The following is a 19671-nucleotide window of genomic DNA, read 5'->3' as shown; positions in this document are numbered from 1 at the left end:
AACAATGAAACCAGGAACTAGTTCTTTGAAGAGATCAACAAAATTGATAAACCTTTAGCCATAGTTATCCAAAAAAGAAAGAGAGAGAAAGAAAGAGTACTCAAGCAAAATCAGAAATGAGAGGGAGAAATAAAAATTGACAACACAGAAATATGAAAGATTATAAAAGAATATTATGAAAAATTATATGCCAAAAAAAATTGGACACACTAGAAACATATAACCTCTGAATACTGAATCAGGAAGAAATAGAAAATATGAGCAAATGGATTATCAGGAATGAAATTAAATCAATAATCAAAAAACTCCCCACAAACAAAAGTCCAAGACCAGCTGGCGTCACAGGTGAATTCTAACAAACATTTAAAGAAGAGTCAATACCTATTCTTCTCACACTATCCAAAAAATATAGAAGAGGAAGAAAAGCTTCCCAAATCATTCTAAGAGGCCAGCATTACCCTGATACCAAAACCAGACCAAAAAACACTACCAAAAAAAAAAAAAAAAAAAGAAAAGAAATGAGAGAGGGAACTGTAGGTCAATAACTTTGATGAAAATACTACAAAAATCTTCCACAAAATACTAGCAAGTCAAAACCACAAATACATTGAAAAAAATCATTCACCACACTCATTCCTGGGATGCAAGAGTGGCTCAATACTTGCAAATGAATCAACAGGATAGATACATCATATCAAAAGAGACAGAAGTAAAGCCATATAAATAGATGTAGAAAAACCATTTGACAAGTACAACATCCATTCCATTTTTTTTAAGATTTTATTTATTTATTTGACAGACAGAGATCACAAATAGGCAGAGAGAGAGGAAGGGAAGCAGGATCCCTGCTGAGCAGAGAGACCAATGTGGGACTCCTTCCCAGGACCCCAGGATCATGACCTGAGCCAAAGGCAGAGGCTTTAACCCACTGATCCTACAACATCCCAGGCGCCCCTACAACATCCATTCCTGATAAAAACTCTCAATTAATTAATTTTAGAGGGAACATACTTCAACATAATAAAGGCCATACATGAAAAACCCATAGCTAACATATACGCAGTGGGTGAAAAACTGAGAGGTTTCCCCTAGATCAGGAAAGACAAAATGTCCACTCCTACCACTTTTATTCAACATAGTTCTGGAAGTCCTAACCACAGCAATCAGACAAGAAAAACAAATAAAAGGCATCCAAATTAGTAAGGAAGGAAAAATTTTTCACTATATGCAGATGACATAATACTCTATACCGATAACCCCAAAGACTTAACAAAAAAAAAAAAAAAATGCTAGAACTGATAAATGAATTCAGTAAGGTCACAGGACACAAAATCAATATACAGAAGTAGGTTGCAATTCTATACGCTAATAACAAAGCAGAAGAAAGAGAAACTAAGAAAGCAATCCCATTTACAACTACACCAAAAGTAATAAAACACTTAGAAATAAACTTAACCAAGGAAATGAAAGACCTGTACTCTGAAAACTACAAAACATTGATGAAGGGGATGACACAAACAAGTGGAAAGATATTGCATGCTCATGGATTAGAAGAACAAATATTGTTAAAATGCCAACACAACCCAAAGCAATATACAGATTAAATGCAATTCTTATCAAAATACCAAGAGCATTTTTCACAAAGCTAAAACAAACAATCCTAAAATTTCTGTGGAACCACAGAAAACCCCAAATAGCCAAAGCAATCTTTATAAAGAAGAATAAAACTGAAGGTATCATACCAGCTTTTTTTTTTTTTTAAGATTTCATTTATTTATTTAACAGAGAGAGATCACAAGTAGGCAGAGAGACAGGCAGAGAGAGAAGGAAGCGGGCTCCATGCCGAACAGAGGGCCCGATGCGGGGCTCGATCCCAGGACACTGAGACCATGACCTGAGCCAAAGGCAAAGGCTTAAACCACTGACCCACCCAGGCACCCCATAATACCAACATTTAAGATATACCACAGAACTATAGTAATCAAAACAGTATGGTAATTGTCACAAAAATGGACACATAGATCAATGGAACAGAATAGACACCCCTGAAATCCCCACAATTATTTAGTCAATTAATTTTCAACAAAGGATGAAAAAATATATAATGGAAAAAAGACAGTCTTGTCAACAAATGATGTTGAGAAAACTGGACAGCTACATGAAAACTAAAGAAACTAAACCACTTTCTCCCACCATACACAAAAATGAACTCAAAGTGGATTAAGACCTAAATGTGAAACCTGAAACCATAAAAATCCTAGAAGAGAGCACAGGTAATAATTTCTCTGACATCAGCCACAGCAACATTTTTCTAGATGTTTCCCGAGTCAAGGGAAACAAAAACAAAAACTGGGACTACATCAAAATAAAAAGCATCTGCACAGCAAAGGAAACTATCAACAAAACTAAAAGACAACCTACTGACTGGGAGAAGGTATTTGCAAAACTCATAGTTGGTAAAGGGTTAGTATCTAAAATATAGAGGTATTTTATAAAACACAACACCAAAATAAACCAATAATCCAATTAAAAGTAGAGAGAACACATGAACAGATATTTCTCCAAAGAAGACATATAAACAGGGGACCCTGGGTGGTTCAGTTGGTTGGGCGACTGCCTTTGGCTCACGTCATGGTCCCAGAGTCCTGGGATTGAGTTCCACATCGGGCTCCCAACTGCATGGGGAGCCTGCTTTTCCCTCTGACCTTCTCCCCTCTCAGGCTCTCTCTCTCTCAAATAAATAAATAATTTTTTTTTAAAAAGAAGACATATAGACAGCCAACAGACACAAGAAAAGTTGCTCAATATCACTAATAATCAGGGAAATGCAAATCAATACCACAATGAGATATCACCTCACATATGTAAGAATGGCTAAAATCAAAAATACCAGAAATGAAAAATGTTCTTGAGGATGTAGAGAAAAAGAAACTCTTGTGCCCTGTTGGTGGGAGTACAAACTTATGCAGCCATGGGAGAAAACAGATTTTTTGAGTTTCTCAAAAAATCAAAATTAGAATTAAAATGTGATCCAGTAATTCCACTACTGGGTATTTACCCAGAGAATATGAAACACTAATTTGAAAAGATATATGCTCCCCTATGTTTATAGCAGCATTATTTATAATAGCCAAATTATGGAAGCAGCCTGGTGTCCATTAATAAATGAATGGCTAAAGATGTGGTATGCACATACAATGGAATATTACTCGGCCATAAAAAAAGAAGGAAATCTTGCCATTTGCAACAACCTTGGTGTATCTAAACAATATAAGTGAAATAAGTTTGTCAGAAAAGACAATACCACATAATTTCTTAATTTACATTTAAATTTCTTAATTTATTTTGTTTCTTAATTTACATATGTGTGTAAATTAAGAAACAAAATAAATGAACAAAGAAAAAAAGATACAAACCAAAAACGGGAGTCTTAACTATAGAGAACAAACTGATGGTTACACAGAGGGAGGACTCCATGCTTAGCAGAGAGTCTGCTTGGGATTCTCTCTCTCCCTTTCTTCCTCCCCTTTGCACTCTCTTTCTCTCAATCTCTAAAATAAATAAATACATAAATAAATCTCTTAAAAATTAAAAAAAAAAGAGAGAGAGAAAGAAATAACAATAATAGCATTTTCTTCTGGATAGTTACAACCTTCTCAATACTTTTGTTTTGGTTTGGTTTTTGGTTTGTTGTTCGTTTAGGGTTTTTTTGTTTATTTATTTTTATTTTTTTCTTTTCACCTCTGGTTCAATAGATAACTCATATTTCCCAAGAAGTCATATGTTTCTGCAGAAAGCATTCACACTCTGTATTGACTAGGAATGAGGGCCAAGCAAATATAATAAAATCTCCTTTTACCCATCAAAATCAAGAATGTAATTCTATTTGCAGCAAGGTTAAATTAGCAGTCATAAGTCATTTTGGTATTGAAAGCATGTACTCTAGAGGTGCCTGGGTGACACAGTCAGTTAAACCTTAGACTCTTGGTTTTGGCTCAGGTCATGATCTCAGGGTCATAAGATCAAGCCTGGCATCGGTCTCTGTGCTCAGCACAAAATCTGCTTGAGATTCTATCCTCCTCTGCCTCTACCCCCCTCTCTCTCTCTCAAATAAATAAATAAACCTTTAAAAAAAAAAAGCAAGCATGAACTCTAGAGTCCTCAATCTGTACCTTCACACTCCATTTTAACATTATACACAGTAGTTACATTATCTGAAGATGTTCTTATCATTTTTACAAAAAATCTAGAATTTTCTATATTCTATGTATTTAGGTTAAACTGCAGCTTCTTAGAAGTCCTCTTTGGATGCTGTGTCTTGTGTACACACTTCCCATTTCCTACTTTCCACACTTTCCATAGTAAGAACAATTACTTAAGTAGAACTACACTTATGATTAGTTTTAAGGTTTGACATTATCACTGGATCATGGTCTTGTGAATATACAAATGTATTCTTGACCTCTTCAATACGTAATGGAAAAGCAATGTCACTACTAACAGTTCCTAAGGTTAGGAGAAAATCAAATTATCAATTTAATCTTTTTTAAAGCGAGATATAATTTGCATAGAGTCAAATTCACATTTTAAATGCCAACTCCATTAGTTTTGACAAATGCATGCTGTTGTATAACCAGCGCCACAATCAATAATCAGAACAGTGCCATCACCAGCCAAAATTCCCTCATAATCCGTTGTAGTCAGTCCTTCCCTCCACTCCCAGCCCTTACTAACCGTTGATCAAGCCAATCTTTGTACATGAACATGTTCATCATGCCTCATTCTTTTGCCCTAATCAAAGTAAGACCTTATCAGAAGAAATTCAGAAATCAAAATGAAATTTTACCTGCATAAAGTGAGAAAAAGCCAGTTAATAATGATACCCTTACATTTGCTTTCGTAGTTTCTTATTTCTATTTTTCTCTGTATTATGATAGTTATACATAGAAGTCTCCATTAACAAAAAAGGATGATAGTATATGTCATGGCAGATAAGCAAAAAAATCATTTTGTCACCCATGGTGAGCAAATGTCAGTTCCCTAACAGTATCTAAATTATTAATTAGCTTCTATTAACCTTCTGAAGTGATTGATAATAATTAACAAGCCATTCTACTAATCAGGAATGTAAAAATGCTCTCAATTTGAATCCTGACTAATTGCTAGAAGCTGCCAAGAGTTCTGGGTTACAAAAAATTCTGAGGCTAAATAGAAATATATTAATATGAAACAGTTAAGTTTTAGAAATTATTAAACACTACATGTGGGTTATCTTATGTAATCCTAACAGAAACCCAAGAGAATATTCTTATTGTTATCCCTATGCTATGAGAGGAAGAAATTGAGTTTTCAAAAAAAATTAAATAACTCATTCAAGGTCAAACAGGGTAGAAACCATAAAGCTGCAATTTGAACCCACTCAGCCAGGCCAACACAGCTTTACCACTGTGCACCCAAGCAAGTAATCACACAATGGGGGGGAGCATGCAAATTTTTCTGAGGAAGTGAATCGGGGCTGAAATTTGAAGCATGTGTTAAACAGGGAAGGAGGAGAGGGTGCAGAGCAAGAAGTGCTTTTCTGACAGAAGGCAGAGCAGGTGCAAAGGCCCAGTAGGTGGAGGAACAAGGCATGTTGCAAGAACTGACAGGCCAGGTTGCCTGAAGCACAGAGACCCAGGGGGAGAGCTGTGTGGGATGAGGTTGGGAAAGAGATCTATCTACACTACAGCCCTGTGAATGACTTTGATCTTTCACCCAAGGGCATCAGGAAGCTCCTGCACAGTTGTAAACTGGCTAGTGACCCAGTCAAATGTAGGCTTGCAAAAGGTCACTCTGCCTACAAGGAGTAAGGTTTTTTCACAAGGGTAAAAGAACATTGCAAGCAATCCAGTTAAGGGGCAGTGACAGTGCTAACCATGTCTTTCTACTTTCTGTGTTGTGATGCTTGACATCTGGGCCTTGGCTGATCTGGAGGCACTGCCCTTCACAGTGTTAGCGATTCTTAGGGATTATAAGCAACGGGTCTGCAGACATGTCTTTCATATGTAGACCAAACAACTTAGGTCTATACCCTCAATTGTGTCCTTCATCAAACTCTTACATTCTGGGTCACTATCCACCAGACTTAATCACCCCAGGGATAGGTGTCAGATAACAAGAAACAGCCCCAGAGCCCAATGATATTATTCAAACTAACCAATCCAAAACCTGCTTACCCTGCTTGGCCCATTCCTCTCTCCCTCTGCCTCTTTACCAACCCTGGTACTTCCCTGTGTGGCCCCCCATAGATCTGTGAGCTTACTAAACTATCTTTTCAATGGCAGTCATCTCTAGATCTGCTGGCCTCACCATACTGAATAGTGAGATCTTTATTTTTAAAAAGAGGCATATTTAAGAAGAGAGTATATCTGAGAGACATTAGAGGTCAGTAGGACATGGTGATGGATTGATTTGGGGACCATTGGGGAAGATAGAGGTGAAGAAGGATATTTAGATTTCTAACCTGCAGGCAAAGAGAAATAACAGTAAACATTTCCACAACACCTGCCAGGTTCCAGGCTCTGTTCTAAGCATTTATGTGTATTAACTTATTTGATTCTCTAAAATCTTGTTTATTATTCCCGTTTCACATAGGTTGAAAAGGAAACACAGAGAAGTTGAGTGATCTGCTGCGGCAGAGACTAGCTGACCAGCTCTCTAACTTCCTGAGAAAGCAGCTGGGCTATATATCCCAGCCTCCTTTGAAGCTAGATGTGGCCAAGTGACTGATTTCTGGTTATTAGAATATGGTGGAGTTGAGGGACCAATATGCAGCCCTTCGGGGCCTGACTCACAAAACTCTCTTATGTACCATCCATCCTGTGTGCTCTTGTTCTTTCTAGATTAATGAATGGTCTCTGGAAACCTCCTATTGATGATGATGGAGCCATAAGGTAGGTGGAGTTTGGGTCCCTACACTAAGGAGGAGCAGACTTTTCCTGTAAAATACCAGGGTAAGTATTTCAGCCTTTGAGGACCAAGAAGGAGAATTTAAAAATATTATATAAATACTTCTAGAACCAACTCAATCCCAGCCATTTAAAAATGTAAAACCTGTTCTTAGCTCATTGGTCATACAAAAAACATGCCACAGGCCAAATCCAAACCACACAATTTGTAGTTTACTGAGCCCTGACCTACATCATCATGTAAAGAAAAGTCACTTGATCATCTGGAAAACTTTCCAGGAGCAATTAATACACTGATTATCAAACCACTGTAATTTGGCGGTCATTTGATCCAGAGTTAGCCTTCCATTACTTACCCAAGGCCACATAACTAGGAAGTCATGAAGTGCAGATTTGAATCCTGGTTTTCAAGCCTCTGCTCACTGATACTCACCAAGCTCCCTCTTGAGAAGAAGGATCAGTTCAATTAACATCTAACAAAGTGTGGGAAGGGGCAGAGGAGGCTCATTCTCATTGTCACTCCCGGTCTAAATCTTGATTAGAAGGAATGCACAAAGACAAGCAGTAAGAGTTCTACTTTGTATAATCGTGCCTTGAAAACCCAGTGGTGGACCAATTTTCATAAAAAGAGATCTCTTTTGGTACTGTCAAGGAGAGAGGCCTATTACTGTTCCTTCAAGGAGCAGGACCAATGTTTTTCATTTTATAAATACCCACAAGTGCCATTTCTTCCAACTCTACCTCTACCTGCCATCTTCTAAGGAGGGTTCCCAGTTCCAGAAGCTCCCCAAATCTGGAAACATATTGCCCTTCTGCTGGAAAAAGGGGGAATGGAGAGATGTGTAGGCCTGGCTCTGGGACCATCCTGTATTTTCTAAGGTCTATACCCCTTAGAGACTTTTGACACCTTATTTAAAATGACTAGAGATACAGACAAAGAATTTGTTTCTGCAACTTTACAGAAAATAAAAAAGGGAGGAGGGAGTTCTGGTATAGATTATCCTGAACATGTGCACATCCCAAATGCTGGGTGATGTAATGTATCTAAAAAATGGGCCTATCCCTGGGATAAATTTACAAAGAAATAAATTGACCTTCTAAATACCACTCCTGCTGTTTCTTGCCATCTTTCCCCACCATGCAGGATTTGTTTACATTGGTGTTTATAGTTACCAGTTGGACTCAAAATAGCTGTTTTAATTCTGAGATTTCACTCATGGATAAAGAATGTGAAAAGTTTTCTGTGCTGATGTTTGCATTTTTAAATTAAGGGTGCAGCTAATTAATCTCCCCTTTCCATCTCAGGAAAGTGAAGATGATTAATAGGAACACTGAGGTTGTTAGAAAAGACCAGCTAATGAGTATATATTTGGGAGTTTTCCCAAGACTCTGTTTTGTTTTTGTTTTGTTTTTAATTTTGGTTCAGGAAAGTAGATGAGAGAGATTATTTTTTACTTGTACTGTACCTAATGTTATAAAGATAAATAAATAAATAAATAAATGTTATATAGACAAATGATGACCTTTGTCTATATCATCTGCTGCTTGTGAATACTCCATTATTGGCTATTGTGCTTTGGTTCTATTGTGCCAAATTCTGGAAATGCAATGTACAGTAAAAGTCACCTTACACAATGCAACCAGAACTAGTAATTTGCTGGCTGATTTTAAAAAGTCAAGGAGCATAAAAACTTGAAACATACATCTTTAAATATTTTATTTTAATTTAAAAGTCTAAAATGCTTATATATATACACCATTTTTTCATGTAGTGTGGTGCACCTTCCTTGCCTTTGAGCATGAATCTGTGCTTGGAGACCTAGTCAGTTAGCTTAAGTAAAATTCAATCATAACATACTGTCTAAATCCCAATTTCACTTTTTTTTAAAGAGGAGGGAGAACTTAAAGACATTCAAGAATCAATCAGAAAGTGAAATTATAAAATCTTAAAAATAAAAGTGAAATTATTGTTTTACATTTTATTTTGAATTTTTTAGAATTGTGTCACCCATACAAAATGCAATGGCAATTTTTCGTGAGTCACCTTTATTTAGTTCAAAAGCGCTTATCCTCTTAGCAGTTATGGATGCAAGCGCTCTTTTCTTTTGCACTGATACTTCATAGATTTATAGTAGATTTAAATTCTGTAATGTCAATAATCCACAAAACTTGCATAAACTGGCTTGGAATTCAGTTCAGCTGCATATAATTCAACTGGCAACAGCAAAGATGTACAGATATATAGAGAGCAACTAACTTTAAGCATTCAGGTGGGTTTGTGGAAAGAATGAAGAAATTCAGTTACTCTTACATGAGTCCATTGGGTAGAGTTCAGTTTGAAGATCCTGGAATGTGTGTGTAAAGTGATGTTTTTATGTGTATAGGTTTTCCAAATCTTCTTTGTCAATACATGAAATAAACATGGTAATAGTGACACCGCACAGACTAGGATAATGTAATAGAAACAGTAGAAATCTTGGTGTCTAGTTTACTTGGGTTTGGCCTTGATCCTCTTTGTAATACCAGCAAGACGCCCTAGTATAAAAGCAGTTCTTGCCATCATTATTTTTACATGAACTGAAATAGTGGGAGTCTACTTAACACAGTATGGGTGTACTTATGTATTGGCAACTATATTCAGGATAGACTTAGAGAAACTGTCAAATGCCTTGAAATATTTTATGACATGAAACCCACAATGTTTGACTCTGAGTTATTGAGGATGAGCCATTTAGGATAAATAAATACATTTCTATCTGATGAATTTCTAATCCTCTTTCTGCTTCCCCAACTTCAGAGAGACTGATAGTTCTCAACTGGGGCAGTGTAACACACCCACCTTCAGGGTTATTGCGAAATTTATGGAGGTTTTTGGATCAGTTCTGTGATTGCAGTGTATGACTGGCGTTTAGTAGACAGGGTTCTGGGATGCTGGAGTTCCAGCAAGGTGCAGGGCAGTTTTGCACAAGTTTCTCCAGTGTCTCTGCAGACACTCATGAAAGTACAACATCTATTTTGAGTTATATAAATGTTACACAGAACTCTGTTTTATTCTAAAGACAAATAAGACAATATTTTGAGGGAGCAATGATGTTTAGGAAGTCATTTCTGCTGTAAGAAGACATGTGTGTTCCTAAAAATGACTGTGCTATGCAAAATTGTGCAGTAAAAATCATGGCACATATTAGAAAAATGGGGTTAGGAAGAGAACTCAGCAGTGACACACAAAGTAAAAACTATGGCCCCAGTAAGAATAGTAGCACAGTTTTACACACATTAAATGGCTAAGAGATACACAAGTACTACAATAAATGCAGCACTTTATCTGAAAAAGTCCTGAAGCTAGCTAGTGAAAGTGGGCAATGAAAAAGCTGCCGTGTGTGTTATTGTGAAGTGGTGAGAGGAGGTTCATCAGAAACTGGACAGAAAGTCTCGATAAACAGTGTGTGTGCACGCAGCTCAGGATGCAGGTGGTGAAATGAGATGGCTAGTAGGCATTCGCAATGTGTGAGTGTGTACATGCGTCTATTCCTACAGGGCTCACCCAACTAAGTGTTGGTTTCTGGGTTCACCTAGTGTTTCTTGCTGAAAAAGCCATGCATAAACAAATGTGTTACGTTCAAATTGTTCCCTACCATATCAATTGCATTGGAAGAAATTTTTAAACAAGTTTTACTGCAGAACAAACTATAGACTGATTTTTTTTTCCTAGAAGGGCAACAAGCATGTAAATCAAAAAAAAATTGTATTTTGTGTTGTTAGGAGCTTTCCAAGATTTATTCTCTGTTTCAGAAAATCATGTCCTAGAGGCAAACGTTACTTGTGGTGCATGAGTCCTCAGTCCAGCTTGCTGGTATGCGCTTGCCACTTTTACCTGTCATGCACCTGGTGGTCTAGGTAGAGAGGCAAGCATCAAACTCCTTCATTAAATCTGCTATTGTAATCTTTCTTTATAAAGATTTATTTATTTGAGAGAGAGAAAGAGAGCTCAGGGGTGGGGGGGAAGGGCAAAGGGAGAGAATCCTAAAGCAGACTCCTTGCTGAGTGCAGAGCCTGACATAGGGTTCAATCCCATGACTCATGAGACCATGACCCGTGAGACCATGACCTACGGGACCATGACCCAAGCCCAAACCAGAACTTGATTGCTCAAACAAATGAGCCACTCAGGTACCCCTTCTACTGTAATCTTTAACTGTAATAGTTAAAGACTATTGAACTATTGAGTAAATAAGTAAAAATGTATCATAAATTACTTTTCTGTCTTTTCTCCCTTGTATGCAATTAGGCTATTATATTGAAATTTTTTGAAGAAGCACTGTAAAATACCTATCAGGAAAAGAAGATGGCATTGGGTTTGATAAGATTATGAACCATGGATACACAGAGTTTTTTTTCCCAGAAAAAAGAAAGAGTTACCATCATTTCCCACCTTGATGATGGAAATAGCCTCTGCGCTGACCTATGTCCCCCTCACCCTATCAGATTTATTCTCTCCCCAGCATCATCCAGAAATACAATGTGAGCCACATATATGATTTCCAATTTTCTGTCCCAACGTTTAGAAAGGGAAACATGGGAAATAAATTTTAATAACATTTTATTTTACCTGCTATATCCAAAATTGAATTATTTCAACATGTTATCAATATGAAAAAATATTTATAATTTTGAGGTATTTGGCATCTTCCTTATGCTATGCCTTCAAAATCTGGCATATGATTTATACTTATAGCATTTATCAATTTGAACTAGCCACATTTCAAGTACAGTTTTGAGAGAGAATTTTATGCTTTCCTGTGATAGTCAATACATAATTTCTGGTAAGTCAGATTTGACAATGCTGTGGGGCTTCTCTGGAGTTGGGGGAACTCTTCACAAAGAAGGTTCCATTGGAATAGTAAGCCTAATGCCCTAGGACACCTATTGTATGTTATGAATTAACTTCTCTCCAATGCATGAGGATGGTCCTAGTTAGGTACTCTCCTTAGGAGATTTGAGAAAATAGTTAACTCAAATCATTTTCTAATGAGCTTAATTCTCTCCAGAAAAGACTGTATTGTCTATTTTTCTTCTTTACCTAAAATGCACTTATTTTATTTAATTCACCTGTTTCCGTTGAATATCACTAGATTTATAATCTTACTAGTTTCAAGAGGATAAGAGGGAACCATAGAATGTGTTTAGGGGGAAGTGGTGGGTTCTTGGTGATGGCAGGTTTTCTTCAAGAAGGGAAAATTCACAGTATGGTTGTCCATAAGTTTGGCTATTTAGAAGAATGAGAAATAATGGAAAAGAGAAGCCTTTTCTTCCAGGTTTCTCACGAAGGAGCCAGCATGGCAGCTCAGGTAGAGAAGAGAATATCCTCCATTTCTTCCCGCCCTCTGCTCCCTTTGTTACCATGGGAGAAAGAATGGCAGAGCTGTCCTATGACTGCAAGACAAAACTCCCTTGATGACTTCTTCTTACTTATATGTGATAAGCAGAAAAGGAAGGCAGAATTTCTAGGGCCTTGAGCTCTCCTCTCAGACCTCTTCTTCCTGTGTAGAAGCTGTAGGATGAGCTGGGGCCCTTCTTGGAGCCTGGTCACGTCTCTCTTAACCCACTGAAGGGCAGGCATTTAGACTAAGGTAAGATGTGGGAGGCTCCACATCAGTTCTGAGGAGGTGATGTATCCACATCCCAGCTTTTGACAGTGATTTCCAGCAGTAGGGAAAGGAGTCATCTATAGGGAGCCTATCTGCCCCTTCATAAAATCAGGCTTTGGCTGTTGTTCCTTGGGTGAGTGCCAAGGTCCAAGACTCAATAGAAAGAGGAACAACTGATAAGATTGCATCACCAGATTCCTTAACTGGCTATTTAACAGTGCACTGAACACAGTTCTATGAAGGCAGATGTTTTATGTTATTTTAGTTTGTTTGTTTTTGTTGTTCACTGCTGTATATCCAATACCAAGAACAGAGCTTGGCACATGATGAGAGCTCTATATTTGGCGGGGGGGGGGCAGTTCTTTTATTATTATTATTTCTTTTTCAGTGTTCCAAGATTCATTGTTTATGCACCACACCCAGTGCTCCACACAATACATACCCTCCATAATACCCACCACCAGGCTCTATATTTTGAAAATGGATGAATGCAGATAGAGGTGTGGGGTATGACTTGTGCTGAAGCTGGGTTGTCCCACTCAGGACCCACTAGCCACAGGTGGCTACTGAAGTTTAAAGGAAGTATAATTAAGTAAAATTTAAAATCTAGTCTCTCAATTACACTCACCCCATTTCAAGTGCTCAATTACCGCAGGTAGCTAGGGCTAGGTGATTGTATTAGAAAGTTCAGCAAATAGTCTACTTCTCCTTGAAAATGACACCTAACTTCTTTGAACCACAGGCTTTGGAGATGCATTTGTAAATGACATGTTGGTTTATCAACCTCTAATTAATTATTTAATAATAAAGCTGCCATGATGCTGCTCAGGAAATATCACTTTATAATTCCACAACTAGAGTTGGCCTCAAAAATGAGGTTCTTCTGGTTTTGCTTTCTAGAAATTATCTTGGACAACTCATGAAAATCAAGGTTTTGAAAATTTCAGAAATGCATCTTTTTGGTTCACTCCCAAGTTGCCTACCCTCCCTTTGGAAGTCTTCAAATGTCTTCATCTGTCCTTTTGTATGTCCTGAGTGATTTTCTCCAAGTCAGCACCCTCAACTATGAATAAGTGACAAGAAGTGACACTTCTTAAGTCTTTCTTGAGAGTGAACTCATTCTAAACTTCTTAGAGGAGCTCATTTCCTTACCTGTAGCTGGTACAAACCCACCTGACAGTTAAGGACACCACCCTCTTTCCACTGCCAAAGTCAAGAGTGCCAGTCACCTTTACCCCCTCTATCTCTCTCATCCCAGACACCAAGTTGGTCACTACTTATTATCAGTTCTTCATTAAGCAAAACTGTCCCTTCTTTCCCCATCATCTGATTGGATTGTTGCTGCTCTTATTCCCATGGAAATGACACAACTTCATAATTCTCCCAACTGGTCCCCTGCCTCCACTCTTTCTACCTCAAATCCACTATCTTCATTGCTGCCACAGTGATTTTTTTTTTTTTTTTTCCTAACTAAGAACAGCTCTAGCAACGGCAATGCCACTTTCTTGCTTCATCCCTTCCTTGGCTCAGCTCCCTGTTGCCTACAGAGCCAGATCTGATGTCCTTAGGCTGGATTAGGAATTTGGACTTTGATGTGTCTTTTTGGCTTAAGCACACACCACCCTATCACATACGCAGGGAGCCAGCTCCATCTGGCTTTTTACCCACTCTTTGCTTTACACACCCTTGATCATCCAATACGCCCTTCCCCCACTTTTTTTTTTAATGCCTCTCTTTTAAAATATGAACTCCATGAAGACAAGAACTTAAATTGATTTGTGCAGCACTGTACACCTAGCACAATGAACAGCGTCCTAAGGTCAGTGATGAGAATTTCTCTGTTGAGTAAGTCAATCTACTATTTTAAGGATCTGTTCCAAGGCCACCTCTGTGATGAAGCCTGTCCTTTCCCTCCTTCCATTCTCATCAGGGTAACTGCTTAACTCCTTTTCTTTGTGACAGTAAAACACACCAAATTTACCACTGTTAAGCTCTAACATCATATTACATACACTCATAGACATGTCTTCCTTTTTACTTGAATTTCTTGATGGCAGGAATACTTTCATCATCCCCAATGCCCATCACAGTAGCCAGCTCATAGTAGGCACTCAAAAACTGCTTAATGAATGAGTGAATACAAGAGATGATTTAGAAGAGGAAGCAATTAGAAGGGTTCACACAAACGCACACACGCACAATGTGGAAAAAGACACACAAATCACCCCTATGTAATGCAATGTTTCAGGGTTTCTTCTCAATGAGAGACAGATTTTAGGCTGGCTGCTTGTGTTGACCTTTAATCCACTTTTGTAAAACATAATTTCAAAAGACAGTTCGGCTCATAAAACCACACAAGTAAGTTGGAAATCCACCAATTTGAGATTTTTATAATGGAAATACTGATAGATTTTTGACCTTTAGTGAGTTTCCACTTTCATTATTAAAAAGGTTCTACTCTTTTGTACTAAAGAACTGTGATTTGTGGATATTTTATGGTATATTTATTTTAGTTGGTTTTTGCCTTCAGTCACCTGAGCAAAAATAAAGAGATTTCCCCAATGGAATTTCAGATATGGATGCCTACTGAGAGGGAGGCAGAAGAGGAAATGATCATTTGATTTATTCATGACGCTGCAGATGCAATGTATTCTGCCCATGCCCACGCTTAGGATTCAGTGACTCCATTTCTAGAGCTCACATGGTGGTGACCAGTATCTGTCCTAACTGAATGACATATGGAAGCCACTGACTGTCTTCTCACTTGTTAAAAGCATTCATGCTCAGCATACCTCGGAATGGGCAAAGCCTAGCAATTAAAAGCACAGATGGTATGTTGGTGGTATCAAAATTTCTTTAGAAACAAAATCAAGAAATTAAAATATAAAACAACACATTAAAAACTAGACACCTCAAGCATGTAATTGTATATTTATTTCTCTTTTTAAAGAACACTCCTTAATGTAATTCAATATACAAACTTGGTTTCACAGAATTATAATCCACTATATAGCACAAAGATAACCCAGATTGTGTGTGTGTGTGTGTGTGTGCATGCACACACATGTGCATGTGTGCACACGTGTTGTTGTACCCCCTCCCTGTCTTCCATTCTTCCGGACCTACAAACAAAGGCTCTGCCAACCTTCCACACTAACCAAAGCACATTCTGCATGTTGTGTACAAAAGACATCATCCTCCCACAAATTCTTTTCCCTGGAAAGCTTCTTTTCCCTGTTCCCCCTGAGATAGCCAGGAGACTGACACTCTTCCCCTCTTTAAGAGGGTGAAGTGGCTTCCCCTAAAGCTGATGCCAACCCTGTTACCACGTGGACTGGCTGAGAGAAAAGGCTGGTGAGAGGTCTCCACACCCCTTCCCTGCGTCCACTCCTAACCCTCAGAGTCCAAGCACGTCCCCGCCGTCACAGCCTTAGTTCCGGTCACCATCTTGTGCAGCAAGAACCAAGGATATCTGTAAGCCCAGGTCTTCTCCACGGGCAGCGCACAGCACTGCCTGCCAAGCCACCGGGCCGGCCGATAACCAAGCTCTACACAGTCCCATGTGCTTTGTCACTTTAATTTTTAAAGACACCCTAGCATAGGTCTGTGGCAACCTAGTGTCCAACTGAGTTACATAAAATTGTACCAGTGATGCACTTGTACATATTTACATGGGGCGGAATGTTTTCCCATATTTTTAGATGAGTATATAGATCAACATGTTCACATAAGACCAAATACTTTTAATATTATTTATAACTGATTTATAAAGCTTTGAAAAAACTCACAATAGCACATTGTTTACTTTAATGCTTTACGGTACTATAAGTTTAAAATCACAATCAGCACTTAAGTTATAGTCAATCCAGCAAACAAGAGACAAAAAAATTTACAAGAGTTAAGAACTGACTGATACATCCTTTATCTCTTTTTAACTAATGCATAAGTGCAGAATAAGATACTCTAGTTTAAATATCTTGTTTACAATATACATTTTTGTTCTAGTTACGCAACAGTAAATCCCATGCTTCACATAGAAAAGCAATCCACAACATTAAGAAAAAATGTACAATTTATGAAACAAAGTAAATAAATATTAGTATTACAGAATCAGAGCTGTACATAAAAGCTGTTCAGTTTTAATCATATAAAAATATGTTTTAGTGCAACCTCACATATATATTGATGCTGTTTTGCTTTACATCATTTAGATCCAAGTGTCCAAAAAAAGGAAAGAAATTACATTTATTACAAAGCAGATACACAAATTCTAAAATATGTACAAATTACTGCTAAAAAATGCTTATAAGAATATAAGCAAAGTAAAGAAAAGGCACAAACATCTGTACAATTTTAAAAGTACCAGACCCAATAGGTTAATTTCAAATTTTGTTTTGGTCAGGCTCATGATGACTTGTTAATTTACCTAATTCTTTTGATATAACAAAAGTATATATAATAGCAAACTACGGTAACTTAGGACAGGCATGCTATAAATTTGATTACCTCTATTTCTAGAAAAACAAAAACAAAAACAAAATGGGAAAAATGTGGAAATGAAAGTCTCCATGCATCTTAAATCAATGTAGTTGACTCTTCTCTGCTGAAGGCTCATTGCCTCCCTCTGTGCTTGAAGGTAACTCTTTGCCGCTGTGAAAGCCCGACTGTTTATCATCCACACGACTCGTGCCGTAAAATGTGGAATGAGCTAATGCAGTCTGTGATGTACCAAAATTGTCCTTTTCACCATCATGCAAGTCAGGGTGGGTGGCTGAGGTACAGGGCTGACCTGGCTCAGGTCCACTAAAGTGTCTAATGCTAACATGTGCACTTTCCAAGGGTTTCTGGTGGTGGGCTTCCTGCACCCGCACTGGCTGATCTGCCCCAAGCAGAGCGGCCTCTTCTGTGGCAATCCGGAGAGAGGCAATGGCTTTTGTACAAGTCTGTATATTTTCCTCCTGTTCCCTCTCTGTTGCATTTAGGCTGTCTTCTGAAGTGCTCTGTTTCATCAACAGCCGAGGGGAGGAGGGCATGCTAGGTGGACCAGATGACTGCAAAATGTGAGGCGATCGCTTCTCGTGCTGCTTTGAGAGGACATAGGAATCCTTAGGGAAGGATTCCCCGGAGGCTCCCTTCTTTTCCTCAGAGCCCTCCATTGGCAGAGGCAATGTGGGTGGAGGATGTAAACCAGAAAGGGCCGGCGGCATGGAGTGAACCATTTGGATCCCACCAACTGGCACCATGGGGATAGGAGCTCTCACTTGCTGCTGAGAGTGGAGTGGAAGATGACTGAAGACATAGTCATTAGGACCCTCAGGGAAAAGGCTGGAGCCTGGATGTTCATAAGCACCTTCTTGGTCTCCATAGAGACTGAAGTAAGGAACCTGAGGTAATCCTCTTCTTAAATTCTGCATGGGGAAGCAGAGAACACAACCTTTAGGACCTGGTACTCTTCAAGCGAGGTCAAATAGGTCAAGTTATTTCAGTCACTCATTCATTCACTCACTCACTCATTTAAAACACTTTAAAACTACCTCATCCCTTTACCGACTTTTTGCTTTTTAGGACACAAGAGATTTCTCAGTTGTCTTTTAGAAGCCTTGAATGAAGCTGTCGGTCTGTGAAAAGTGACTTTTGTTTTTAAACAGCAACACGATAAAACATGCAGTGTGTTTTCCACCGGGTACAGAGACACATTTCAGTTGTGTGTGTGTGTGTGTGTTTCCATAAAAGAGAATGAAAAGAAAATAATGCATAATTACCAGAAAAAGTTAAAAAAACACTAATAATAGGTTTTTAAATTCAAAAGAAAGTAAAACAATTGCCATCTGTTTATATACTGGGAAAATTTTTAATATTTTTCTTAAGTGTTGATGAGTATAATTGGAGTGACAAGCCTGAAAACTTTTTTTTTTTTTTTTTTTTTTAAGTTTTCCACAGAACAGATGATGAAATAGTGGTGATAGACAAACTGGTTAGTCTGATGTGCAACACACTGGTTTAAAGGAATAAATTCCCATTCAAGAGGAACCCTGTGTGGAAGATTAGCTTCTTTACCAAATGATAAATCAAGGCCAGTTTTTTTAAGGCAACTCTCCATCAAAATAGTTAACATTAAACATGTCAAATAGTTTCAACTCATACTCAACTACACAGCCGAGAACCCAAGATTCTTATGTTTTAATATCTTCTGTTGATATTATCATGTTTATTTAAATACCATCTTGGCAATTATGAGGACACTTAACACTGGGGACCAGAACTCCAGATTTCATGGTCCCAGTCCTGAAAGAGAACTTACTTTCTGTAGCAAAACACAACTTAAGACTTTGAGATTATCAAGTCTGAATGACATTGGCAGGGTTTTAATTCCTGAGTTCATTCTTTTAATGGACTGTCATCTAAAAGGTATGCAGTTTTTTTATTTTTATTTTTTTGAGAACTTAAAGTCAGGTAGATATAAACTTGTCAAGTATGATAATAAACCAGGAGAGAGACCCCCCCCCCCAAAAAAAAAGTTCTAATTCATTTCAAGGATGTTTCAGTTCTAAAGCTCAGCGTATGCTCTATACCATTAGTGATTCATTCAGTTCTATTTAGACTGTGAGACCAGCCTGGGAATGATAAATTATGCATTATCTCTGTTACTCTGTGCCATGCTTAGCCCTTATCCTGTTTTGGGCTACACCTTGTTCAAGCTAGAAACAAATTACTATCCTGGAAGTGCAGGGGAAGTAATGAAATCATCAATCCTATAATCACAAGGACCTCATAAGTTAGGGAAGGTGAGAATTTTATAATATGACAGTCATATAAATGCTACAACAGCAACAAAACAACAAATCCCTCTTGTCTTTCCTCCGATCTAGAAAAAGGCACGTTTCCTACATCAAACATCAGTTAAGGTGGAGGAACTGTGACACCTATAGTCATAATCTTTGAAGATAACTAAATGAATCCTCTTTTAATTATAATTTTAAAAGATTCAAAGTTTAAAATGAATTGTAGCTTGGTCATTTTTCCATTTTGCTTTGGTTGCTATTCTGTGACATCCACTGCATACACCTAATCAGAAT

The 19671-nt window shown here is 37.9% G+C and overlaps 1 protein-coding gene across 8 annotated transcripts in view; it reads right to left on the bottom strand.

Annotated features, from left to right (window-relative positions):
- Positions 1–15509: 15509 nt before the first annotated feature.
- HIVEP2 (HIVEP zinc finger 2) overlaps positions 15510–19671 on the bottom strand; it is a 198818-nt gene continuing 194656 nt past the window's right edge. For all 8 annotated transcript variants that reach the window (XM_059177388.1, XM_059177385.1, XM_059177390.1 and 5 more), the window contains one exon: positions 15510–18003. In XM_059177388.1, coding sequence (XP_059033371.1) covers positions 17176–18003 — 828 coding nt within the window. In that variant the 3' untranslated portion in view covers positions 15510–17175. The remainder of the gene's footprint in view (positions 18004–19671) is intronic.

Source organism: Mustela lutreola, chromosome 6 (genome assembly GCF_030435805.1).
Source record: "Mustela lutreola isolate mMusLut2 chromosome 6, mMusLut2.pri, whole genome shotgun sequence".
In the NCBI taxonomy this organism is placed as follows: Eukaryota; Metazoa; Chordata; class Mammalia; order Carnivora; family Mustelidae; genus Mustela; species Mustela lutreola.
This window is presented reverse-complemented; position numbering and strand designations above follow the sequence as displayed.